General features: G+C 47.1%; 1 protein-coding gene across 5 annotated transcripts in view; it reads right to left on the bottom strand.

Moving 5' to 3' along the window:
• tiam2a (TIAM Rac1 associated GEF 2a) overlaps window positions 1-26,933 on the bottom strand; it is a 74,976-nt gene that overhangs the window by 24,820 nt on the left and 23,223 nt on the right. For 2 of the 5 annotated variants that reach the window (XM_082515065.1, XM_082515064.1), the window contains 8 exons: window positions 14,786-14,879; window positions 12,886-14,067; window positions 9,739-10,183; window positions 9,299-9,471; window positions 8,766-8,990; window positions 6,056-6,241; window positions 5,683-5,826; window positions 2,974-3,030 (listed from right to left, as the gene is read on the bottom strand). In XM_082515065.1, coding sequence (XP_082371191.1) covers window positions 2,974-3,030; window positions 5,683-5,826; window positions 6,056-6,241; window positions 8,766-8,990; window positions 9,299-9,471; window positions 9,739-10,183; window positions 12,886-14,061 — 2,406 coding nt within the window. In that variant the 5' untranslated portion in view covers window positions 14,062-14,067; window positions 14,786-14,879. The other 3 variants (XM_082515066.1, XM_082515067.1, XM_082515068.1) reach the window with 3 other exon arrangements.

Below are 26,933 nucleotides of genomic sequence, written 5' to 3'. Positions count from 1 at the left end.
AGCTCTTCTGGTCAAGTTGCAATAATGTGAAAGCGTCTTTTTCAAATTCATTTCAAAGAGAATGAAAAGAATAAGTGCTGTAATTCCAAAAACATAACAACTCAACATTCCCTCTTGGTTTGGCGAGAGCATGAGACCAGGGGAGCACAAAACTCTTTCGAGGTCGCCCCTTTTCCTCGATGCTGTTCGTGATATTTCAGGCGAGCACCTTAAGGCACAGTCGGTGTGAGGGGCTCGTACGAATCACTCCTGTGCTTTTTGAAGATAATGTGGTTCTGTTAGCGTGATAATGATGCGACCTTCAGCATGCACTGGAGCAGCCTGCAGCCAGGTGAGAACAACCTGATATATTCGCCTCCAAGTCAGTTCTTTGCTATTCATTTGTGGACTGCACCATCCAGGAAAAATGAAACATAGAAATGTAGCGCGAGGTGAAGAAGACGCTGATGTGGAAAGCAAACCTTACGCTTCTGATTTACCTGGTAATGTTTGTTCCAACCTTCAGCCTTTCTGCTAATAAGGACTGAAATATTAGCCCCGCTATGAACGTTTGTTATATTTCGTTCTTCCTGTAAAACAGAGCAACAATGTTTTAAACACAGCTGTTCCAAACATCCCAGTTTTACTTTAGATATTTACATTATTTTACTTTGCACATTAAACTTGGAAACACACTGATAACTTTTTATGTCCTGATTTTTCAGCATCAACAATTCCTTTCGTCAGCTCACATCTTTGCTGAGGTTTACACTGTGTGTAATAAAAAATGAAAGCACATCATTGGTCAGTCATGATTTGTGCTGTGGCTCAATCAAAGGTCAGTTTTTCAGAGGTCTAATAATATTCACCATCATAATTTCTGTTTTTATCAGATTATAATTCTTTTATTATGTGCAAACATAAATAATCTGTGCTGGGGTGGGCGGGCTCATGATTCTGTCCTAATCTTTATAAAGAACCACTTAGCAGACAGAAGTGACCCAAACTAGGACAAGAAAGCTTTTTATTCCAAAAAGCAGCAGCTGAAGTGCTTTGGTTTGATTAAACAGCTTTCGGGAGTTTCCCCAGGAGGAAGGTACCAACCTTATTTACGAATAAAGCGTCAGGATGGATGGAGTGTGAAAATGCATAAATGAAGTTAAAGCAAAGCTGTTTTAGTAACATAAGAATAAGTAGCAAGGAGTTTTTCCTCCAGCAGTCAAAACACATCAGCTCGCTCTGCTGAGGAGTCTTAATCCACAGCAAAACAAAATCATCCCTGTGCCGTTTTCCACTGCTGGAAGCAGAGGATGTAAGGAGCCAAGCTCTGCTATGTGAGTTTTAACTTCACACCATACCAAGGCAACTCCAGCAGTGGCAGCTCGAGCCCATACAGATGTTTATCTCACCAACTGAAGGCAACAGCTAAACGTGACCTGCAGAAAAAGCTGGATGGAAAAGACCCACACAGAGAGGACACGACACGCACAAACACAGCAACACAAGGAAGCACAAGAGCGACGCACACCCTTCACTTGAAAAGATTAGTGCAGGATGAGTGCTTATTAGAGTAATTCGAGGGCTTTGAGTCCAAAGCAGCACAATAGGTGCAAAGTCATCAAGACGGAAATGAAGAAGTGTGCATGTTGACAAAAATCAAAGCGGCTGCGCAAACCTCTCTCTTTTCTAACTTCCCACACCGTGAAGCCTTAATTCCCCCGAAAAACAAAACGGATCCCTGCGACGAGCCGCTTTCCTCATTTACGTCCAAACCTGAGAGACTTTGAGTGAAAAGAGCAGAGAAGCTTCCAGCAACATGCATGAAAGCCAGTGTTGTTTCCCCAACATGCTTCCTGCTCAGAGTCCCTTTCTAGGCCCTTAATGAGGGCCGTTTTACACTTGCCACATTGACCACAGACTAATGCTATGAATCACTACATCCTGTGAAACACTGATCTTTATAACACCATTCGTCCTCTGTCTAACGCTATCCATTATACCCATCTGTCAGTGCCACATTTCATCAGGCAGGAAATATTTTGGCTTGCTGGAGCCATCAGGAGGAGGATGGACTGACTCATTACTGCTGCACTAATCTGATACTGTCACCACGCCACCAATCAGTGACCACGAATGTTTAGCTGCGTTTTTCAGGTCTGTTTTGGTCTAAATGAGCTGCTTGCTAACTTTAGCCTAGCCTAGCTTATAAAAGCTTAAAATCTGGCTCCTGTATCTGACTGAAAACTACAACATGCAGTCCAAAAAATTGAGACACAAAACAATGAAATAGAAAGTGAACAATGCAGAAATGGGATTATAATAGGTGGCGTATTTGGATTCTATTTATATTCATGTTGGGAGTTTTAAACTGAAATGGGAATTAAAAAGAGAAGAACATGTGGAAGTTGGAGCCCGGCGAGGTGAGGACCTCAAGCTCGCGCTGCTATTTTACAATTACAGCCCTCAATAACCAGCAAACGCTGGCGTTTTAAAGTCTGGCTGCTCAGATGGCCTGAATTCACACTTGTCAGTCATCCAACGCTTCACCCATACACACACATACACATTCACATACGACACCATCCTTTAACTCAATTATGGTGTGAATTGGACCCCTGTTCACGCCGGTTTTTCACAGGGCTCCATCCCTCCTGTTAGATATGCTCTCCATTTGTCTTGCAGACACCTGCAGATCAGCATGAAAGGAATCGCTGCTTTGATCCTGGACGTGTAATATACTCAGGCGGACACGTGCGCCTTGTGATCCCAATGTACGCACGCCCAGCGTGTTCAAATATCTTTGCACAGCGAACCATCAAAGCCGCGAAAGACGGCAGAGGTTAAAGTAGCAGCAGACCCGTTTCAACTGCAGCTACTTCCAACTTAAACTAATAATAGTACAGATGAAACTGTGCAACAGGATGCCCGCGACAGATGGCGGGGGAGTTTTTAGGAGATTATTTAAAAAATAAGTTACTGAAATCGGTGACTCACCTCGGTGCTCCTGGGAGGCAGGGCGCACGATTGACCTCCAGCATCGCTTTCAAAGACCTGAAACCCAGAGACAGACAGTAAGAAGTACAGACAGAGGGGCACCACGCTGACTGACTCATGAGCCATTAGCACCTAGCCATCTCAGCAACACACATATTAAACACACACGGTGCTTTTATGCAGTTAATTAAAAACTACGCATGGCGAGTGCAGCGCTTTGATACTGCTTCCAAACAGGGTCTGTGGCCTTTGAAGGTGCATTGGTGGAAATGTGCAGTGTGTGAGTGAGTGGAGGAAATGTGTGTGTGGACACTGAGTGTTTTCTGTGTAGCAGAGAGATCAAAGGGGGGGCCAGCTCCCACCTATCCGTCTCCACATCTACAAAGTTCTCTGGCTCCTCGAGTCCGTCCTGCCTGTCTGTGATTGGGAGGCGTGTTGCTAACCCTGCGGCCTCAGAACATTTCAACAACTCTATAATACGGCCGTGACAGAGCTATCCGTTATGAGGGCGTGCCTCGAGTCCTCGTTTAAGTGGACTGCAGTTATCAGGCTGTGCTCTGACAGTCTGTCAGCAGGCAGCAGAGACATGACAAGCAGCACAGCCGGCAAATTCAATTCACTATTTTGCTCCCCAAAAAGCTCCGACATGAAGTCAAAGGTGTTTGTTTTTGCTCACAAATTAAAGAGCTCAAGCGGACTTAGAGGGTCTACAGGACCAAGAAAATGTCTTTACAATCACAAAGAAACTTCCAGCTCTTGTTCTGCTAATAAGACTCTGCGTCTCTCCACAGCATGAGGACGTTTATAAAATAGCTGTAAATGGTGCCGCTTCACTAAAAAAGCCGGCTTATTTTAGAAAGCTTTAACAACTCTTCCACAAATCCTCGGACCTTTCTGGCCTACTTCCCACAAACGACTGGCGGCCAGCTCCTTATGATCCAGAGCTCCGCTAAGGCGGATGAGAGAAGAGAAAAGGGGAGAGCAGGGGGGATGACTTTGGGGGAAGGTTGTGGAGTGTGCCATCAAAGTGGTAAATGGGATTTAGGCTTAGTCAACACACATGAGTCAGTATGGAGACTGTGGGAGAAGCACCGCCAGCTCTGATGTTTATGCTCTGAGAAATGGGGGCGGCTGGAGGGGGGAGAGGGACAACAAATGGTGATAGAAATTAGGGAACCGCACAGTTTAAGAGATGGAATAAATTAAGGAGCTTGGAGAGTGTTTTTAAACTGGTAGATGGAGAGAAACCCTTGGAGATGGCACGTTTGGGAGAACCTGAGGAGCGTATGAAGACGTATCACTCGTCAGCCCAACTTGCGGAAATAGCCAAGGAGCCGATGATGTCATGTTTGTGACAGCGACAGTTGAATTTCCCACAGAGAATCACAGAAAACCAAAACTCGTGCCGCACTGACCCCCTCGCTCTGGGAAAAAGATTAAGGAAAATAGCAGATGTCCAGGAAACCCCAGCATTCAGAAAATCTCTCAGAGCGCTTAGCAGCCATTAACTGTTCATGATTAGCCTCTAAGTAAAGACGAAAACACCAGAAAACACTAAAAAAGAGCTCGTGGGCAAGAGGAAACCAGGGGGGGAATAAAAGGAGGCCGTTTAATATTTAGCGTCTTTACACCAACCATCTGCTGGTGTCTGCGGGGCTGAGGGAACCGTGGAGAACGCCATCTACCACATATGGCTTTTAATAATTCATGTGTGCTGCAGCGCCACCTCGGCCTCCTGCACTGTGAAATGTAACTGGGCCTCATTAGGCCGGCTGGCTGGAGTCCCCCCAGAAAAATAATAACACATACACGCATACCTAGCCGGTGACAGACGTGCGCAAATGCACGAGCATAAATATCACAGAGCAGGTGGCGGGATAGATGAGCCCGACGAGAGCAGGCGAAACAGGACAGGCGGCGTTTTGCTCGTAGTCAGGAGTCGGGGCTCGCCTACCGGAGAGCCGCGCTCGGGAAACGTTGGACGCCACGCTGACATTACGGCACAAAGAAACACAAAGTTACATTCCTCTGCTTTATTAGAGTCTCGACTAATGAACAGGGGTCCATAAAATTACACAAGTGTTTCCTTTGGTGATGCTTAAAATAGACCACCAAGGCTCGTCTCCAGGGCCGTATCTGCAGGGTACAGAGCGGTGGATTTCTGTATCAATAAATAACCAGCTTGCATGAGTCTAATTACTAACCTGAGAGGATTTAGATGCCCCCCCAATGCACCTGGGTGAGGAATGCTCCCTTGTGTTTACGTTGATGGGAGGTTTGCGCTCAGCCTTACAGGAAAGCAGGAGGGATGTGAGCTTATGCGCTTTTCATTTAATAAAGACTCCTCTGGGGGAGGAGGGGAAATGTGCAGAGAGCGCTGCGTGACTAAAACAGTCTCTAGCTATTTCTTTCACATTAACAAAGGCACTGCACATGCGAGCGAGCAACGAGCCAGCATGCTTTCAGGTTGCTCCATTAACGAACGTGCACACTGTGCACTGAAGGCGGGAGCATCGGGACTCTTTCTCCTCATGTACAGTAGACGTGAACACTGCCTGTAATCATGCACGTTCATGTCGTTTAAGAGGTTTTTTAGTGAATTTCAGATAAAAAGAAGAATCAGTGCATTAATGTTTAACCCGTTTAATTCTTTCTTTAAACACAGAATTTTATTAAAACATCTTCAGATGTCTGTGTGTTCGTGAATACCTGCGAGACAGAAGGTCTCTTGTCACGGCCTCTCCTCGTGAGGTTGTCGAGGCCTTTCAGGGAGGAGAACAGGCCTCTTTTGCGCTGTCTGTGAGTCAGGGACAGGGAGCGCCTCCTGACTGTGGCTTCGTCTCTGGAACAGATCTGAGCAGATACACTTTATCAGCACTACGATCATATTTCTCAACAGAAATTCCATCTAATCAAACCATCTTAATTAAGTTCATTTTCCTCCCGTGATGCACAAAACGAGCGTTTGCACGCTGCAATATACTACGCTGAATAAAGAGTTTTCAAGGTTACTGCTAGACATCAAGTAAATCCAAACGTCCCATTCAGAAGCGTCAGAATCGCCTCTTTATGTATTCCTTACCAGTGCGTGAAAGGAGGAGACTGAGAAAATCCCCAGGCGTCCCAGGGTGGTTTTGGTGGGGCGGCTGGCGATGGCGAGCAGGCTCTTCGGGTTGGGCAGCTCTCCGCCCTGCAGACTTGCGAGGTAGCAGCGCATCCTGAAGAGATCCAGGTTGAATCTCTCCAGGTTCTGCTCCCACTGCTGGATCTGAGGGAAAAGGAAAGACGCGCTTGGTACAAGATCTGAATTTGAAATTGGTGTTTGGTAGGTGAGCGAGCAGAAGAGCGCTGGGGGAAATAATAATGGAGGGAGTTGAGGGGCGGGGAGGGAATGAAAGAGGGGGATCCAGGGTCAGTCTGGAGCTTTTCAGGGAGCTGCGATTGCTTGCAGATGTTGGTGGAGGGTAAAGGCATAAGTTCTGTGGAGGTTTGATAGTGAAGGATGACTGCATATGGAGCAGACGAGAGTGTGTGTGTGTGCAGTAAATTCAAATGCCCGTTTTTTATGGACGACTTGAGAGGCTGATGATGTTGCACAGACCACCAGTTAAACCTCCACACACACACGTACAGTCCCCATGTCCCCGTTTGCACTATGTAAGCTATAAGAAAGTGCTTATTTTGTTGGCTGGAGACCATTTTTAATGAGAACACTCAGTTAAACAACGCTCCATAACAAACTGACTTTAATGGGTCTCGTCTGCACTGCGAGTTCATTTACAATAACGCACCCTATGGCGCGCTCCCATTAGGTCTCGCTCACATTGACGGCATTCTTTCGGATTAGGAGCAAACTGAGAAAGGGCACGAGGGTGGTGTTTTATGAACCCTGTGACTTCACAAACATCTTAAACACAAAGGTTGCACAGAAATTGCCGAGAGGCCGACTCGCCGCTCTGTGAAAAGCTCGGCTGGGCTAACGTCCTGAGAGCCAAAGGTTCCTGTCTGAATCTTACAAAGTCTGGAGATCAAGTCAAAGTCGAGTCAAAGGAAAACATTTTGACTCGGTAGTCAGTGTTAAACTAAAAAGTGGGTACTTCTGTGCAGATAACAGTGGCTGAAGGTGCCATTTCTATGGCGAGCACACCAGAAACCTGTGGATGGCTTTGCTATACTCATCCCTTAAAAGGATGCGTCAAACAGCTTCCTGTCTGCTGCGGCTCGTGCTGTTACTTGAACACAAGTTGGTTTTTTTATCCTGCTATTCTTGGGTCATTGTATAAAACGCAGTGTACCGTAATTTAATTCCCACTGAGCGGTTTGAAGATGACTTTAAAAGGGGGTGGGAGGCATCGCCGCCGAAATCAGATAAGCTCTTTCCTTAAAACCTGCAGGGCCGCTGCTTTGGAAAAATCCTTTTTATGTATAACATCTGACAAGATCTGTGCGAGCTCCAGATTGATGTGCCACGGATCGGTTTGTCAACAGTCAAATATCCACGTCTTTGTGCCGGGACGGCCTAAAATAGTCCTGCAGAAAATTCGATTTGATGAGTCATGCTGGGGCGCGTTACTGATGAATAGAATTTTTATATTAATGCTTGATGCATCTAGCAGGCTTGAGTCAGCGCAGGATAAAAAATGCACATCAGTGGAAAGCGAGTCATGTTTGGTCACATCTGGCCGGCGTGCACAACTTACTTCCATTTCAGAGCTTTTCTGTTAAGAGATTCTCTTTTCTTATGTTCCCTCTTTAACATCTGCCTGATCTCTCTCTACACATCCTTCAATGCTGTTTCACTGCACTCTGTGTGTGTGTGTGTGTGTGTGTGTGTGTGTGTGTGTGTGTGTGTGTGTGTGTGTGTGTGTGTGTGTGTGTGTAGACTTCAAACATGCTCTACTGGCACCATAGACATAGGTGGGGGTAGGCAGAGACATCAAAGTAGTGCCCTGTTGGTGCTCCACAACTCCCCCAGAACCTTAAATCTATCATCAGCCTCATGGCGTCTTTATCAGTCCGGTCCTGACCCCATCATTGACTCCAACCATGTCCGTCTTCTTGTCTTGGCGTACCAGCTAATTGAAAACAGACCTGAGGACAAAGTTGGGCGGTGACATCTCCACGGATCAGCCCTGCAGTGAGCTTTTATCAGGTCCTCGTGTCTAATGTGGTGCAAAAAATGAAACGGACTGACCACCCTGTCAGCCACGACAACAGCCTGACGCTGCAAAACAAACTGTTTTCCCGTCACAGTGTTTTTCTTCCTGCTAAGCTACAGGTTTGGAGCTTTTTCCAGCCCTTTGTGATCTGCTGTATGTAGGCTAAAACAGCGCTGGGTGCTTCGGATTCTCCCTCCGGCTGCGAGGAGGAGGGAGAGGATAATGCATGTTGAGAGCCCATTACCGGGAAACATCTGGAATCCCAATCACATGTTTGGGGAGAGAGCTGCTCCTCTGGGCCCCTCGCGACACGTTTGGGACTGAAGCATTTAGGCCACTTCACCCACCCGCAGACGAAAATGAAACACAGGCTCGTCACCGCAGTCCAAAAAAGAAATAATCAGAAAAATGAAGTAGGGCACATTGTGTGGTTTCACCATGAATTATGCAGGGTAACGACACGCAGATGAGTTTAAAAACTGAAACATGAAGCGAGCACACGTTACGCCACTGAATCCGTTTATCACCGCTGCGAACGAAGCAGATTTTCTCTGAGAATTTGTCTCAATAGCAGGAAGTGTGCGAGCCCTCGTAGCCAATGTCTCCCCGCAGACCTCATCGCCACCTGCTCACCTGGTTTTCGATAGCTTTGCGGTTCTTTGGATCGCTGACTACGGTCAGCTGCAGCTCGGCCATCTTCTTCATCTTCCCGTCCATGTCGATCTTCTGCAGCAGAGCGCGGACCTGGCTCCGCAGCAGGCGCACCGTATCCTCCTTCCCCTGGCGCTTGGCCAGCAGCGAGGCACTTGCCGAGTGGATCGCCGTCACCCAGTTTTCCAGGTCGGTCTGGTTGCTGGCCTGGAAGGGAAATAAAGAAACGAGGAGCTCAAACCGCTGACCAGTATTTCCATTACATGCACGATAAAGTTACTGTACCATTTATCTCAGAAAGATCATTAGGAGGCAGCTGAAAGACTCCTGCTTAAATCAAGGTTAATGTGCTCTTTTCATCCTGAGAGGAGACTGGATGAGAACTCAGTTGAGCCCTTTTTAAATGGGACTTGGGCTCTAAGGTCATTTTATATGAAAAAAGAAACCAGCGGGTGTGTGCAAAGACTTTCTGAGAAATCTTGAGTCACAAGCACAGGAGTCAGGTGACTCTTCACCTGGAAAAGGTAGACGTCTCCATACGAGTTGCTGAGGCAGAACACGTTCTCCTTCTTGGGATGCTCAGGAACAGCCTGGACGATGCTGTCCTCGGCCAGGAGGGCGTAGCGGGGCGACAGCTCCTGCTCCGGAGAGCCTTTACTGTAAGTTTCATAGAACAGCAATGTGCACCCTGGAAAGGGAAGGAAATGCTTTTACCGTGTGATTATTGCAGACACTGTGTCCTTGTTCAACATGAAAAATAATCTAAGCAATGAACTTCAGCAGAATTGGAGTTGTTGCTGTGACATTGAGACATAAAAGCACAAATCCTGCACAGAATCAGAAAAATGGCAAGAATGCGTCACTTCATATATTTTATTTTCTCTTCTGATATTTCCAACTAACCCAAACTGTGAATTCTTCATCTGAGTTTCAAGGACAGGGCACCGAAGCTCACCTTTCAAGGTCACCCAGTACTGCTTCCACTTGCGCCGCGTCACCAGCTCCAGCTTCCTGTCCTTGTGCAGAGTAACGAGGGGTTTGAAGGAAAGCCAGCCGGCCCGTCTAACCACCCCCTGCTCTTTTTCAAACAGCAGGTCGAGCTGCTCGAGCGAGCCTTCGGCAGATTCGCTGCTGCTCTCGTCTTCCTCGGTGCCGGTGGACGGCACTCTTCTCTCACCTCCTCCCTGCCCGGTACCCGTCTCCAGCTCCCTCATGAAGTTTTCATAGATGTTCTGGCGAAGGGCATCGTTGGTCGTTTGGTGAATGGCTCCTGAAGATTGGGCCCTGGAGGCTCCGGGAAACCAGAGGAGGCTGGAGACCTGGGAGGGGGAGCTGGTGTCTGCAGTCAGACCATCCACCCCACTGTCAAACGTATCACTCAGGTCCTTGTACCGGGGTTCCTGAGGAGGCACAAAAGGTGAAGAAAGTGAATGAAGAGTGTGAGAAAAGTCAATTGGAGGAAGATCAGAAGTGTGGGGCTGGCTGCAGATTACAAACTTGGCTCTGACCTGCATTGTTCCCATCCACATTTAGGCAAAACACAGCATGTTTGCCCTCCAGGTGTACAGACTTCTGTAGGTACCCGTGAGCTTACAGCGGGACACAAATCAACTCTGCTTCTTTCAATTAGCCCCAAGGCACTGCGAAACTTTTGAAAAATCGAGGCAAACCACTCGAACCTACTTCAAAGTCTGCATTACAGTCTCGAAATTCTTCCTAGGCTGAAAAAGTGGGACAAATTTCCTGTGATGGCACCTGAGAGGTTGGCACCCTCCAGGCTCAGACAATTTCACGTCATTTGAGGTCTGCTGTGGCTTCCCAATTCCCCAAATGAATACTTGATGGAATTGCACCCTTTCATGCCTAATGACAGCCTACCTACACTTCACTAGATTGGAGCATCGATTCCGCCCCTGGCAACAGAGCGGAGCGCTCTCAGCGTGCAGACGCGCACGGCGTCACGACAGAGCTCTGTCTCCATCTTTTGTTTATTAATGCGTTTCACTCCAACCTGTCTGCGTCGTCTCAGTCCTTAATGCGCATTTCGTGCTGCATCCACACTCACCCTTCTTCATATTTAGCATGCAGTTCTGCCTCCCTGCGCCCTGTAACTAGGCAGCAAAGGGTTCATGTTTAAGTTTCACAGCAGGACTGAACCCGGTGAACTCGGTGCTCACTTGAGGACAGGCTTTGTTTACCATTTCGTCCTCTTGTAGCAACCATGAAATCCACCGTTGTTTAGTTAGTAGCTGTAGATGCACACTGTGCAGAGGGCAAGCTTCCTCTAGCCCAACTCTATCCAGCCTCTCCTCACCGTCCTCCATCTGCTTTTCATTACAAGCAGATTCTTGGTCTTTGGCATCAGGGTCGCTATGTGACCTTTAAACCCACGAGTCCAGGGGAACCAGAGCTGATGACCTGCTGAAAGGAGGCACTGTGACCAGCCCGCAGAGATATTGCACACCGAAGTTTGGCATCAAAACGGCTCCCAAAGGAAAGAGGAAATACAGTTTTAAACAGCTCAATGAATTTAACGAGAACTTGTTGCATGCCCCGTTGATTACGGAGAAAGGAAACCCCCGAGCATTAATCACTGACTTGTTTGTGAATTTGCCTGATTGGTTCAATTAGTTTATACCAAACTGCACCAGAAATGCAGACTTCGTAAGTATTTATGTGCTTCACACAATTACCCGTAATCAGCATTGATTACCAGACCTCGGTCCACTTCTTTGAATTTTACTTCTGGACGAGGAAACAAAACTGGAGCAGATCGATCCTGCACCAGCACGTGGTTAGAAATTAGCGCAGCAGCTTTAGAAGGAGGCATTTTTTTAAAAACACTCAAAATGAGTCGAGTAAGCACAGGGTCAGAAAACTGCGTCACAGCAAAGCTTCTTGCATATTTCACTGAAAATAATCAAGACGTTTCAGCACGAGAAGCAGCTTACACAGTCTCCAAGAAGAAAACGCCTTCTCATTTGTTCTTCTCTGTCCTTTGTTTCGCTCCTAGACTCAACCGACTGAACACCAATCCCTATTAGCAGATTTATTCTCCGAGGAACGTGAGGGGAGACCCGAAAATCTGAACACAACAACCAGAACAAACATAAGTCACTCATTAACGTTAGAGGAGGGGTGGGGTTAAATCTTCAGCTCGGATTTAGCCTCACTCTACAGATCCTCTCAAAGGCTTACAGCTATTCTCTTGGCAGCACCCAAACAGCGTTCTGAAAACTTTTACAAGGCACAGCTAAACGAATTAATGCAGGAACAATTGCTTTCAAGCCCTCAAAGAAGGGAGGGACGAGAGTTCAGGCTCAGTTTAAGCAAATGTTTTAGGTCAAATTAAAGCTTATAAAAACCTGATGTTTGTACAACCAAAATCAGGCGGTTCCTGCGTCCACGTGCAGGCAGCGGGCTGACAGGCTGCTCTCCTCACAGCACAGGTATCGTTTTACTTACACGAAGATCAGCTGTCCACTCAAAAGTCAATGCACCTCCCACGGACATCTTCAGTAACACGATTAATCGATCCGACTTGTAAACGAACGAGCTAAATGTGTAAAAGAAAGTCCTGCATGTTGCTAGAAAACAGTCAGTGTGCAATAATACTACTTAGATTTACCCACCCAGTAAAAGTATTCGTGATATCTGATTACCAGCCCCGCACTCCTCTTCGTCGGAGCGTCGTCCATGCTTCGGCATTGTGCTAAAAGTCACTCCCATCCTTGTTCCCTCCTCACTAGAACAACTAGACCCAGCCCTGGCTGCTTTACAGATTTCATTTTGTGTCACCCCGCTGCGTCCTGTCCTCAGACAGCTGGTGTTGTGTTGCTAAAGGACCAGAGGACGGTGGTTGGTTCCCAGCCATGCCAGGACAACCACTGTGGCCCGCAATCATATAAATCTTGCCAGGAGGGAAACTGTCTGATGACCACTCCCTTCTTGGGCTAGATATGAAGATACACTAAGATTTTCAAATATAAAATCTCTATAAAATATAAGGCATGGCTCTGTATGCATCCTGTGAGTGATAAAAAGAGTGTAATTCATTAAAGAGTAGTGACTAAACCCCAAAGCCCATCTTGTGCAGGCTCACCTGAGACTGAGACTTCCTCTTCTTGCGGCTGAGGCTGCCCGTCCAGTCACTGAAGCGTCTGATGCGGTTTTTGATGGAGTCTTTCTTCTGGAAGATGAAATCCGGCCCCACCTGTTCCTGCCGTTGCCCCTGGTCACGGTACTGGTCCAGGTTCTCGCTGACGGTGTGCGATTTGGGCCTGCGACAGGGCAGGGTGTACGAAGAGTACTGGCGGGGCTCTGGGCATTCTTCTTCCAAAGGAACGTCCAGGACGGACGCAAAGGACGCTCGGTGTGGCCTCTGGCCCGGTGGAGGCTCGTGTAGCTGGGAGGACAAGTCCCTGGCTGTGGGGAAAGTCGCAGCCATTGTGGGGTCTTTATACAGATCTGTGATGGACAAAGGGGGGGACTGTTCTGCAAAGGAGACAATTTGGTGAATGGGGGAGTGTGCTAACGTTCTGCTGGCAGAGCAAGGCTGGTCCTGCTCACACAGCTCTGTGCTCGGCCCCCAGGGGGAGTCATACCAGGAGCCGTCAGAGCTCAGTGAGCTGCCTTTGCTGGTTCTGGCTGTGGAGGAAGTAGAGGCTGGAAGCGGAGCGCTGTGATGACCATCCTGCCTGCTGCCACTGGACCCAGGCAGACTGGGAGTCGATGCCGACTCCACATTGGGGGAGAACTTGAGGAGTTGGACCGGGCCAGTGGCCCCATCCAGGTGGAGAGGATTCCCCGAGGTGTTGGTGAACTCCACCCTGAGCGTGCCGTCCTTTTTGATCACCACCCGCGGGCTGCTTTGTTCCCCTAAAACCTCGTGCTCGTCATCATCTCCGTTCAGGGCGTGCCCGTTGAGTTCGACCCCGTATGGATTATCATCGTCTGACATGTGCCGCTTCCTTATGCCGCATCCAGGGGACCGATGCCAGCGGTGCTGAGCCGGGCTCCCCCTCACTCCTTTGGAGACGTAGTCACAGAGCCGGGCAGAGTAAGGCTGTCGGCTTTTAGTAGGCGACAGACAGCCACGGCCAACGCACCTGGTCTTGTACCCTGAGCCTACCGGAGCATTTTTCCACCACGAATGAGGAGACAGAGCATCACCTTTGGCTGAGCCTAGCTTTAATGAATATGGCTTCTGTTTCCCGGGGAAGATAAAGCTGGTGCCTTTGGGACCCTGAATGCTGTACTGGCTCTCTGAATTTCCCATCCTGCCCTGGAAAAAACATAGAAAAAAGGAAACAAAACCATAATGTCACGACTGGAAAATCCGTGGTTCTTACACATTAGACATGGTATGACATAATGCTGATTCATCAGAGGCATAAATTTAACTTATTACTCATAAACAATAACGGATACACACAGTCATCTGAGCTACAGTGACAACAGCAGCAGGATTAATACGTCGCTGATGTCTTCCATAGTTTATTCTGCTGCATCGGGTCACTGATGCTTAATGATGTCTCCCTCTCACTTTATTATATTCTTGCAGGAGCAGATAACTGACACCAGCAGGCTTTAGTCTGTCGTGGTCGTTATGTTGACAATTAAAAACTTTTAGATGCTTCACAGCTCTCTTACATTAGCATCAGAGAGCTGTGACAAGACTCCACACTGCCGGTAAGACTATTACCGTGTCCGCCGTCGCCCATGATGTGATTGCATAACAGGTGGAAGTAAGGCCAAACACTTCTAACAGCCTTCAAGTCTTTGAATTAGCAAACCGAGACGATCAGGAACTAAAATAAAGCCCTGCATGACGCGTGGGAAGGATGCAACACTTCAGGTCTTTTATAAGATTCAAAATCTCTTTTTCAAGAGTGACCTGGCTATTAAATAAAATGAAAGTTGACCAGATAAAGAAGACAGAAAGCTGAGGGGTTGAACTAAAGCATAATGCTGACCCTGGTCTGAAGGCTCCTTACACTCACCTCTGAAGCCTCGTCTCAGACTGGAGCTTCTATGTTCGCGCCACTCTCCGCCTCATTTCTCAAAATAAACTCATTCCTCCGTCGTCTGGCTCATCTGAAACACACAGGGAGAGGTTGGCTTAGTGCTTTCCACAAAAATGTAATTTACTTTGTGTAATGAGCAGAGGACAGCATTTGGTGCATGCACGTTTGTTTTTTCATTTTGTAAAAATGATTTAGGACCGTGTCCTCGAAAATGCAAAGTACAAGAAAAGTTCCTTCCTGTACGAGGTAGCACGTCCAGCAGTGCCACACAGACGCTACAGCGCCCCCCCCATCAGCCAAACCAAACATTTGATGCATTTTTCCACCTCCCTCCGAGTAAATGACGTCGTCTTTGATCGGGTTTGGGAAAGCATTTCAAAGCCAGCTACAGTTTACCCATCTGTTTATTTTTAAACCTTTGAATCCTCGCTCGCTCCTTTTTTCAGCCATCATCTCCAAATTCGTCCAGGGGGCCGGGATCCAAAGGAGAAGAACGAGTGCACCACGTGTCTCTGCAGGCAATGTGACTGCCTTGCGTGTATGTAACACAACACGCCTAAACGCATGCAGTAATGCAGTCTGAGAGGGCTTTCAAACGGTGCTAACTCTGCTAAGCCCTATACGTACAGCATGTGTACAGCATGTGTACGGTTACAGTAAAAACAAAGCTCGCTGCCAAGTGTCACCTCAGGATTAAGTGATCTGCAGCATTAAGAGTTTATCTGCTCCTGCTTGGGTGCACCTTGACTGCGAGGTGAGATTAAGACGTGTTGGCGGAGTAAGTGAACTAAAGTTAAAGAGCGCATTTAATACAGGGAGAAAGGAATTCCAGGAAACATCAACATTTTAAATAGAAAGAAAAAATAAAAGCCACTTGAGGAAATGATTCTCTTCTTCTGCAGCTGTTTAGAACGAGTGTGAAAAGTAGCAGCAGAAAGCAGAGTGGAAACTTGGCTGTGGAGACGAGCAGGCCCGGTAATGAACTCGAACCGCGAATCTGACACGATCAGGGTATTAACTAAACATTTGCTTCATTTCACAAGAGTTATAAGGAGAAGATGTTGAATATAAGCATGAAATATAATCCTGAGTTACTGAAGCAGCTTTTCTCCAGGAATACATTTCCGGATATATCATGAGATGCTTTATTTATCCCACAGTTGGGAAAATTGCTGCCATTATTCTTACGAACCCTGGAAAAAGTCAAGCTGGGAGCGTTTATGGAGTATATGGTCAAACCCTCGTCTTCAGTAGTAATCTGACCAATGATAGCCCGCGTTACCTCCCAACTTCTGTTGTTCAAGAGCCAAGCAGAGCAGAAGGAGCTAAAAAGCAGAGTTAGCCTGATTCAGATGCTTTCTACATGAATGGAGAGCAACTAAACTATTCTCTTTCAGGAGTAAAAGACTAAGGAAGCAGCTGTCGGGAATCAACATAAAGCTGGTTGTCAAACTTGTCACAACGACGGCTTTCTTCTAAACGCTACCACTGATGCTTTTCTTGCAAAGTTTATTCAGGGGAGAGCAGAGCTGTGGGTATGAAAGGCTCAAAGGCGTGCCAACACACAAACTAAGGCACACGTTTGCCTTCTGCTGCGCGCCGAACTGGAGCATTATGCGAATGTTTTCGGAGAACAACAAGACAAGTCTTCCTTTTTAGCTGCGAACCGCTGCACCCAGTCGTGAACTCTCCCTCCCTCTTCCCCTTCTTCCCCTTCAGTCCTCTGTTCACGTTAAAAGGCTTCCTACAGGCCATCTGCTCAAGGGCAAAGGGAGCATTGCCACCCCGTTGCTCCTCGGCACACACCCCGTGACCTGGCATTCTTCTCAGCCCGGCCCTGGGTGACTCCTACGTAAGCTCCGTGTTTAGTCTGGCACCGTGTGTGTCTTGGGTCTGCGATTCAGGATAACGGTGAGGAATGAGCCACGCCTCATTTTGGTGTAAACACAGCAGGTATGTGAATTGTCGAGGATGTAACTGCCTTTTTTTTCCTTTCACCAAGACCACCGTGCATTTGTAGCAGAGAAGCTCCAACCTCTAAACTCAAACCCACACGTGCAGAGTCTGGATTTCCTAACCTGGCCCTTCGTGTGCTTGAATCTAAACTATAGAAACAGAGCAGCAGGAAAAAACTCCAGACACAGCAGTGACACACTCCCTGAAGCCCCACGGTAACGTCACGCTGCTGCTAGGGCAGCTTTAAACCCACTCTGCCACCACACAGGAGTCCTGCTGAAAATACAGGCAAGGTTTTGTTTGAAGAAAAGAATATATCACAGTGAAAGTGACAAAATAACCTCAAATATAATAAAGGATACCAACAAGGTTTCAATCTTTCTGAATTATTGTGCACTAGGAGCTATGAGGTCATTTGTTATTGGTTGTGAGTGTTAACACAATCGCACCGCTTTCCTCCTGTCAAATCACAGCCCGTGGGACTAGTCTCTTATCACTTTCCTCTGGCGCTGCGACAGCTCGGCTCTTAAAGCAACAGCACGCGTAAAGCTTCTCTCTCAGACTCACAAATTAAATTCAAAGTCATGCAAAACACCGTCGTTTCTTTCCGGGCAAAGAAAAACAACAACAGGAAGTGAAGAAGAAGAGAAAACAGGGTGGTTGAAGCCAAAGACCACGCCGTCTCCTGCTGACTTTTTGTCATACGAATCAGATTTAAAGTATCCTGCGGTTGTTTGCTTATGAGCAGAAATGTCCATCTATGAATCACTTGCTGAAAGCCCGTAATACTGTGCGGTGGATCCAGCCAAAGCCACCAAACATCCATCAAAGTGCTTGTTAAGTGTCTTTCTGACTTTTTCATTATACATTTAGAAGCTCTGAGCCTGGCTGCCGACCAAAAATGTCATGGCAGCCTGCTGAAAGATTTATACGTGTATGCCACCGCCATTCCAGACTAATGCCAAGAAAATGAAAATGTTTCCAAACACTTTTTGTACAATCGTGCAAACATCTAGAAACTTCACACAAAGTTTAGACAAAGGAACAAGTCTGTCAAACAAAGTTGTTCTCGTGAGTCAGACGAACGCGACAACCGGCAGAAGCAATAAAGTCTCAGACTGAGAAAGATGACCTTGTTGTGTCTTCATGTACAAGGCTGCAAGCTGGAAGCAAGTACATAGAGTTAGGCCGGATACAAGAGATACAAAGCGAAGCTAGCAGATCCAGGTGGGAACTAAACAGCATTCACACATGCAAGCACACAGTGTAAACCACACCTGTGCATCTGATAATGGGGAGCACAATGCAGCCTCTCCACTCCAGGCTCTTCTTAATCCAGTAAGCAGGAGAAACAAAGGGAGACAAAGATAAAACTCCAGTCCAGAGCAGACCTTACCTCCGTGGCCCGGGCTTTAATCTAAAAGCTCTTTGAAGAGCTTGCAAAGGAGAAATCTAGCTGCTGTTCTCTGATCTGGATTCACTCTGGGGAGGCTCGTTGAGTCTTAAAGCAACACTCACACACACTGCATCTGACTCACACACACACACACCCAGGCACACTGGAGGACATGTGGAAACTCCCTCCCGGCTTTGGAGGAGCAGCGAATCACAATCCTCCGAGGGTAACCCTGGGTAACGGAGCGCCAAGAGGAAAAACCAGAGAGGAAAAAGTGAAAGGTCCTCGACAGAAGAGCTCTCTCAGGAAGAGAGGCGAGGATGTTTTATAACGCTCATCCAGCGCAGAAAGGCTCCACTACTCCAACGTGTTGTTTTTCCTACATCCAGCTTTTCCGTTGGCAAGGAGCAGGATGCAGGGTCCGCTGCAGCCCAGGCGGTTTTCCATAGCAGTCTGAGGGGATTGGCCGAGACAAGCTGGCGTGTAATGGCTGCAGCGCTGCCTGGGAGGCACTGCTGAGGGCGCAATGACTGGAGCTCTTGTCTGACCCTAAATACCACAATGACCCCAAGAGGAGGCCAAGGAGGCAGCCAACCACCCCCAAGAGAGAGATGTGTGCATGTTTAGTGTAGAAGAATATAAAAAGAGCGGGACAGCGACATGCCTGAGCCTTTTGAACGTTTCTGTTGGCCGGGAAGGAAGTCCTAATTTGAAGGGAGTTGATTTAAAAAGCAACAAAAAAGCAAAACTTCCCGGGAATTCGACTTTCTCAAAGTGTTGTGACTAAGCCGTCTCCCAGCGGAGACAAATTTGAGACCGCCGTCGGGCTAAAAACACACGCATGCCTCCATTTCTCTATGGTTCGCATAACTGTGGTCAGAGTCAAACTGGACCCATTAACAAAGCCACACCAGAACACAGCACGACATCAGAACTGGACCCTGTGTGCCAGACGGCTCTCTCACTTTATTTCAGAGTAACCGAGCGAAGATTACTGGATGTTTGGGGACGTATCAGCGCTTATAGCACATATAACAAGAACGTTCAGATGGATTCTCCTCCAGAAAATCATTGTGGTCTGAATGGCGATTCAAAGTCACGTCCGTGCACGCTGTACGAGCAGCTGTGGATAGGCTTCCATCAGCCAGCTGCTTCTGCTTGACACACAGACATCAGCTCCGGGACACAATATCAGCAGCGTTCACCAGAGCTAAACAACATTGTTAACAGCACAATGGTCCTCGTGGCCCAGTCTGAGCTGCTCTCAAAGGCCTTTGTCCGGCTATAGATGGAGGCAGCTAAAAGGTTGGTCAACAACACACTTGGAGTGACTGGGAGACGTGAAAAGAGCGAGGCAGCGAGAAAGACAGAGGAGGCAGTAGAGCTGGGCGATATATCGAGTTTTTAAAACATATCGATATATTTTTATACGAGATATAAGATGTGACAATATCCTTTATATCGATATAGTCTATGTTACGTTATAATTATAGTTGTGGAGCCGCAAGTTTGCCTCTCTTTCGTCCACTTTTGTCTCTACGCAACGTTACTCCGCCTCGCCTTCACTGAAGACAACTCCCCCTCCTACCCCATCGCTTCACGTGCAGGCAGCGACAAGACGGACACGGCAAATCTCCGTTAACGAGTTACTGCGCATCGCCCCATGCGTGGGGCTGGACGGCGTCAACGTGCTAACGAGCTAAACATGCTAACGAGCTAACCGCGCTAACGAGCTAACAGCGCTAACCCTAAAATCCTTTCATTCTCTCAAAAGTTGATAGCGCGCCTTATGTATGAATTCTGGTTGTGCTTGGTGGCCGCGAACCGATTTTATGTGGTACACGGCGTTCAGCAATCTGTCAAAAATGTTTGAGTACGACTTTGGTCAGCTACGGAGCTGCACCGCTTGATAGATTGTCGGCGCATTACGGCTACCGAGGAGCTTCGCGGAGTGATACGTACTGTGCATCAACGTAATATTACCGTATTGTGTGTGTATAAGGACCATAAATGGCACCTGTAAGAGAGGTGGTTATGAAGCGGATTTCAAACTCCAGGCTATCAGTCACACAGTAAAACTTGGGAACAGAGCAGCTGTAAAATCTGTCTGTCTTTGTTATTACGCTCAGCGTCTTTTAGTTTACATTTTGACTGCACAATTGTGAGCTCTTTGTTTAGCACAAAAACAACCTTGTTTTCTTTTATTTATGGAGCATTATTATTTAATGAATGCTCATAATTTAATTTTGAGTAATTTTTCATGTACATCTGTGCTGTATGTTAATAAAAGTGCCTGTGTGACATCTGGGACACAGCTTTGACTAAGAACTCTTTTTGTTCTTACTTTATGGCTTAAAAAAAATATCGAGATATATATCTTTTATCGCCATCCAGCTAAAAAATATCGAGATATGAATTTTGGGTCATATCGCCCAGCCCTAGGAGGCAGGCAGGGCCGCTGTGATGCATATTCATACAGAGCAGGTGCTTGGTCTAATTCCTCCCGGCCAAATGCGCTGACCCCTAATTACGATGAATTAAGGCTCCGACAAGCGCCGATCAACACAGCCAGATTAAATCCCCACACGTGCTCAAATCTCTGCACGATTTCCATTCACATCTCCAAGAGCTGAACTAGGTAGTTCATGGGGACTGTAGGTCACACTGCTCTACATGAAGACGTAACTCAAGAAAGCACCAACGCAGCTCATGTGCGCAGCAGCGCAGCTGTCGTGAAACACAAGGGAATGACGTAACTGACAGGAATACAAGTCAGCAGAAGTTTGAGAACGAGCTCCGGAGGACCCCGGATGGCCTTTCAGGCACCGGGCTCAATAATAAGAGTGTGAGAGAATCTGCACCCCCTCACCCCGGATTTAAAATCAAAGTTTAAACAATTAACCCCCCCTCCCTGGGAAAAAACAAAACAAAACATATGATGCACTCAAAAGCCCATCTATAATATCACATTTGGACAGTTCATCCCAGCAGTGTCATAAATTATTAAAAAGAGCAGAATTTGCAGCAGAAATTGAGCCTTATAAAAAAAAAACTGACTTTAAATACCTTTAAAATCAATTTTTAAAATACAGATTTGTTGATTTGCTATTTATCAACGTGTCTTTACAAAAATCAGACATCAGTCATCTCTCTCATAAACAGCATGCTGGAGCCATTCTCGTGGCTGGAGGCCGTTTATGGTTTGATGCCATTGATTATCCCGTTCACTGGGGACTGCAGTCTTCAGCAGTTTGTGAGTAAAACATCCACTGGGAGGAAATAAATAGAGCTTAATTGCTCATTTTAGCAGCAATTAGCACACAGCCTCACATTGAAACATCAATTTGGAATATTAAGAGTCTGGATTTGCTTTCAAAATAAAGCCTAGTGGGACGGACCGGGCGATGCAGGGCGGGTGTGTGTTTATTGTGTGTGTCTGGGGGATGTGCACTCACACACATCCCCCCACATAGGTGGGGTAGACTGAGGGAATTTACTTAAGCTGGGATACTTTAAGCCAGAGTGAAAGGTCAGGTCTTTTGTGCAATACCGTGTTTCACCCCAAAACATGCTGCTTTTACAAATCTATGACTGAAACAAACAAATGTATCTTTTATGTTCATTTCCACAAATGTAAAAGTCTGAAAATATCATGAAGCGCATTCAAACTCATCTCTCGGCTTCTGTGTCATTCAGAGACTCAAAGGTTATCCCTCCCACTATTAATCATCTGTTCCTCATCCCTCTGTTCCAAACTGCGATGTCCGTTTTTCCCGCCAGCTTCCCTGCTGTCAGCTCCTCTGCACAGTGGTGCTCCTGTCAGACGAAGCAGGCCTCTGCACCGAGAGTTTGGCACCAACTTTAAATAAACCGGGATGTGTGCGCCCGGGCTCTCAGCTAACAACACTGCAGGGACTGCGCTCTGTGTTCACACTGACGGTGTTAAAATCTAATGTGAGAAATGTTGTTTAAACATCTTTGGGGCCTTTTCTTTAGAGGGGACACGGGCTGAGGACATCCTCCAGGGTGTGTCAGCTTCCATCTGTTGCACAAGAGTGCGCATGTTCACATGAATGCGCACTTTTATGTGCATGCTTGGAATGGCAGAGGGACGAATAGGTTACAGGCTCTCAATCAAGAAGACTGTGTGTGTGTGTGTGTGTGTGTGTGTGTGTGTGTGTGTGTGTGTGTGTGTGATAACAAACAGCTGGAAGACTCCAGGTGCAAATCAGCTTTCCATCAGCTTCTCTGCTAATTAAGCAGCTTAATGGAAAGAGGAAGGTCATTCAGAGGTTTGAATCTGTAAAGGAAAAAGACACGAGATGCGCACACACAGCGTGCACTTGAACGTTTTCCAGAGCTGCAGTATCTGGCATTCAGGCTGATTGGTATTCTCACGATTTAGCTGGATTGATTTTCCAGTGCAATCAGCATGCTCTCACACACGTCTCAACATCTGTGCTACAGCAGAACATCTCAGCCGAGCTGCTCGATTCTCTTGTGATCGGCTCGCAGCAGAGCACCATTAGAGACTCTCTGTCTTCAAGTTATGGAGAAAACGCCTGGCGGTGAATGGAAGTAATAGCATGAGTGGCAGCAGTGCATGCAAAACATGTGGAACAAGGGCGAAATAGGAGACCCTGAGGCTCCTGGGAGGACGAGTAAACAGCCAGCCCTGCCCATGAAGAGCGGGAGAAGCACAACAGCTGACAGATATCTACACATCACATCGCAGCATTCAGTGGTAACCTTCAGGAAGGGCAGAGGCATCATCAATAAAGACAAAGTTCACAATGACTTTGTACGTCCGAGTGCAAATGTCTGCATAAAACACCGACATTAAACCCACCAGCAAACTCTATTATCTCCACTCGAATCAACTGCCGCTGTGCACGGCGAGATAATCCGTCACACGCTACGTTTCATAAGCTCTAGTGATTAATACAATCAGCCTGCGACCCACTCGCTCATTAGCACTGCAGTGGTCATTGTAGTGTACTGTGGCAGTCATGTGAGGCACACTTCAGGATCCCCAAGGTGATCCATCAAAGATCATTGACCGCTGCAGGACCGACTCAGGTGCACAGCTGTTGGAGGTCACGCAGGAAACGATGAGGCGCCGCGGATCGGGGGGAAGAGAGACGCGTGCACGTACAGTAATCGATGTTCTCGCATAGAAAGCAGAAATCACTACGGCGCACATTCAGCATCAATCACCATACCCAACAGGAAAGAAGAAGCTATTGAGGGAGCGGCAATCGATTCATCTGCGATCTGAGAAGGACAAAGTGAATTGTTTAAAAGGCCCCAGAGGTGAGCTGGCAAATCAAAATGACATGCGGCTGGTGGCTACCGCTCTATCTGGGGTAGTAGGGCAAACAACCACGGCTGGCCTTGTTCCAGCAGACACACAAGCCGCGCACACACACCTGCTAAGCTGGCCAAACCATCTGCATCCAGATGCTCTGTGGGTGTATGTCTGGGCGAATGCGTGTGGAGCCTCGTCCGATCCATCACTGCCACAGGCATGCATTAATCCCCCTCTGCATTCTTGAGGGGCTCTGACGCCAGAGGGAGTTTACCCCTGTGGCCTCCCCCATCCTCGTTTTAGAGAACCACTCACGGCTCTCTCAGTCACTTTTGGATAAGGGAAAGCCCCGATTCAAAAATCTGTTGCTGTTGGATCGCTCGTGTCCGATTCAAGCTCGAAAAAGCAGAAAAAGAAATCGTAATTCAAACTTTGTGTCCCTGTGCCAAACTGGGCCATATGTTCAGGGTGAACTCGTGCTCTAACTGGCAGCGTCTCGCTTTTAATGGGCAATTAAAGGGCTAAAGTGTAGATGCAGTCAGGCCAGACGGGACACGAATCACTGATCAAGTTATCGAGCATTATTCTTTTGTCACACAGGTTAGGACATCATCTGAGCAACAGCACAAGAAACTGACCTCACTTTTGATAAATAGGTGAAAAAAACCAAAACCAGACAACAACTGGCTCAGCACTCACCTCCATTCATACATCACCGTCATGTCTGCTGAAGCCTTAAACTGCGACACACTGACAAGCCAAAGCCAAGACGATGCTCCAAGTCTGTCAGAGGTGGTTAGACTAGCCTGGGCCCGTCTGCTTGGTTTGCTCACTGCGGTGAAGGTTAACATAGGTAACAAAGGACCTGCCGCTCAGTAAACTGTTGGGAGTCATTACCTGAAGTAATTAATGTCCTTATTACAGACTCTCTTTGAACACAGTGGCAGGTATGAAAGACTGTTTGTTTACCTGGCGGAGATGCCAGCTCATTTGACTCACCACAAAAATGCTGATGTGACATAATTAAGTGCAACTCTAGCTGTCGTGTAGAAAACCTTTCTTAACACGGCAGCACTGATCTGTTTTCCCGGAAACAAGTGAACTCCAAACTCCAAACAAGCAGGATTATCCCTCTCCTCGTGAATGGGGGATTAACTTGTTTGAAACAAGTTTCGGGCCTGCACTGCTTTTTGGCACCGACCTTTCTTTGCAGCAGCAGCATGCAAATCCAGACCACATCACAAATGCACGACTGCAGGGATGCAATTCTTTCAGTTTAAAGTGATGATTCACCGGAGAGATTTTGGTATTCGCGTCACGCTGCCGAGCCAGCGTGTTTCAAATACACATCCTCGCCTCTACCCGAGCCGAGAGGAGTCGGCCGGCCGGCTGTAGATGGTTTGATAAAGTGGTGGAGAAGTCGGCATCGTGTCATGGACCTACATCAGAGGCCTGTAAACACAGGACCACAGGCTGGAGGGCTATATAAACCATCCATCAGGTGAAATCAGCTCTGTTTAGACATGTCTCGCTGTATTTAGACCCTATACATGTGCAAGTTTATGCACAATCACATTATTCACCATATAAACGTCCTTAACCAGTCTGCTGCCTCTAATAAGGACATATCCCACAGCACGGCTTTAGTAAACAGAGCTCACAGGCAAAGAAATGTAAATTACCGCATAAAGTAACCATCCTCTGACATCATGCTCCTCACAGCAACCGACTCTTTACTGAAGAGGAGAGCTAACAATCTCTGTTGAACTCTCTGCTGATCAAACAGAGCTGACAATAAACAAGTTATGAATCAAAGCTAAGTTGGTCGAATGTTCGGGAAAGCAGACCCACGAGTCGTCCGGTTATTAACAACCTGAACACGGAGTTTTATTGGAGGCCAAAAACAGGCTAAAGAGAACTTACAGTAACTGTTACTGTCCACGGCACAGATAAGAGGAAACAAGTGTGAGCTGGACTGTCTGCTAAACATCCTGGAAGCACTGATGATGGGTGAGACAGCTGGTAGGAGCCAGGCACACACACACACACAGACACAGATATTTTATTGAGGGCGTTACAGACTGCATGGCCCAAAATGCCAGCAATCCACTTCCTCCACAATCGGCGAATGCTGTTAGCTGCACATTGCATATGGTGGATGGATTCTTGCATACGAGCCGGGACTGTAAGATGTTACATGTTTACAGGAGATGCAACTGGGGGCAGTATGAATTTCCTTACACTTTGAGAAAGTCTAAGTATCTGAAAATGAAGGAATGCAATGTGAGCTTAATGCAAAGTCATGCAGTCAAAGTCAGATTTTTATTTGCTTACATTTAAAGACTTTTTGATTAAAAGGAAATCAAACAGCCAATAAACAGCAACACCTGGTGGAATAAAAGCAGAACATGAAGCTACGATGATTTTTGTGTGTGTGTGTGTGTGTGTGTGTGTGTGTGTGTGTGTGTGTGTGTGTGTGTGTGTGTGTGCGTGCGCGCGTTAAGGCCACAGTGCCGGCTCCTGCAGCTCAACACCTACGAACAGGTTTACCACCTGTGGTGAGCATGTCCCAGTGCATGACACAGTTTCTGTCCAAAACTGTGTCAAGGGCTAGCCTGATTCACTGGAGCACAACACTGTGTGAAAATGTGCCTGCTAATGCATGCGAGCAGACGTGAATTTTCCGCCTCCTTTTCACTCTAAGCAGGAACAGATTTTGAATCCCAACATCAGGACGTGGGGTCTGCAAAGCTCGCTGAAACGGCGAGGGCCAGATTAGATCTCACTGCAGAACTATCTCAAGAAATTAGCCTTTATCGACCTATAATCCACAACAGGTGCTGGACAAAGCACTCGAGCGGCACCTGTGTTTAACTTGCAAAGTTAAAGAAAGGCAACAACAAAAGAGTGACCTGTGCAACCAGTCTCACAAGTTACGGCGATGCACAGGCACGTGAACCAATTCGATGGCTGTGAAAAAGTCAGAGGCAAATCTCCGCAAAGCTAACTCCTTTGTCCTTCTCTGCAAAGCCTTTTCAGAGAGGAATGTGGTTCAGAAAGGCCGATAACACAAAACAAGCCAAAGCGGGCACCAAACACCACCTCAGCGAAGGGCACGGCGAGGCTCGGCTAAGCACCAGCAGCTGTGCCGCATATGTGCCGCTTTTACCAACATGATTAAATTAAGGCTCCTGCCAAACTCGTTATTATCCCATTCATATAGGGTGGATCAAGAATGTCAATGAGGATCATGCTCATTATGCAGTCGTCGTGCACAATGCCCACAAAGAAACCAGCACTTTCACACGATTACACAGTAAATCTACAGCATGTTTCAGCTGGCGGCCATTCTTTTACTGACTTTGAAAAATTACAGTCCGACTCTTAATTTTTATTCAGCAAAACAAATTCCTCAACTAATCGAATCACCGCTCACAGGCAGATGTGAAAGCCCGGCGATGTCC

This window comes from Aulonocara stuartgranti, assembly GCF_965226115.1.
Source record: "Aulonocara stuartgranti genome assembly, chromosome: 19".
Taxonomy (NCBI): Eukaryota; Metazoa; Chordata; class Actinopteri; order Cichliformes; family Cichlidae; genus Aulonocara; species Aulonocara stuartgranti.
This window is presented reverse-complemented; position numbering and strand designations above follow the sequence as displayed.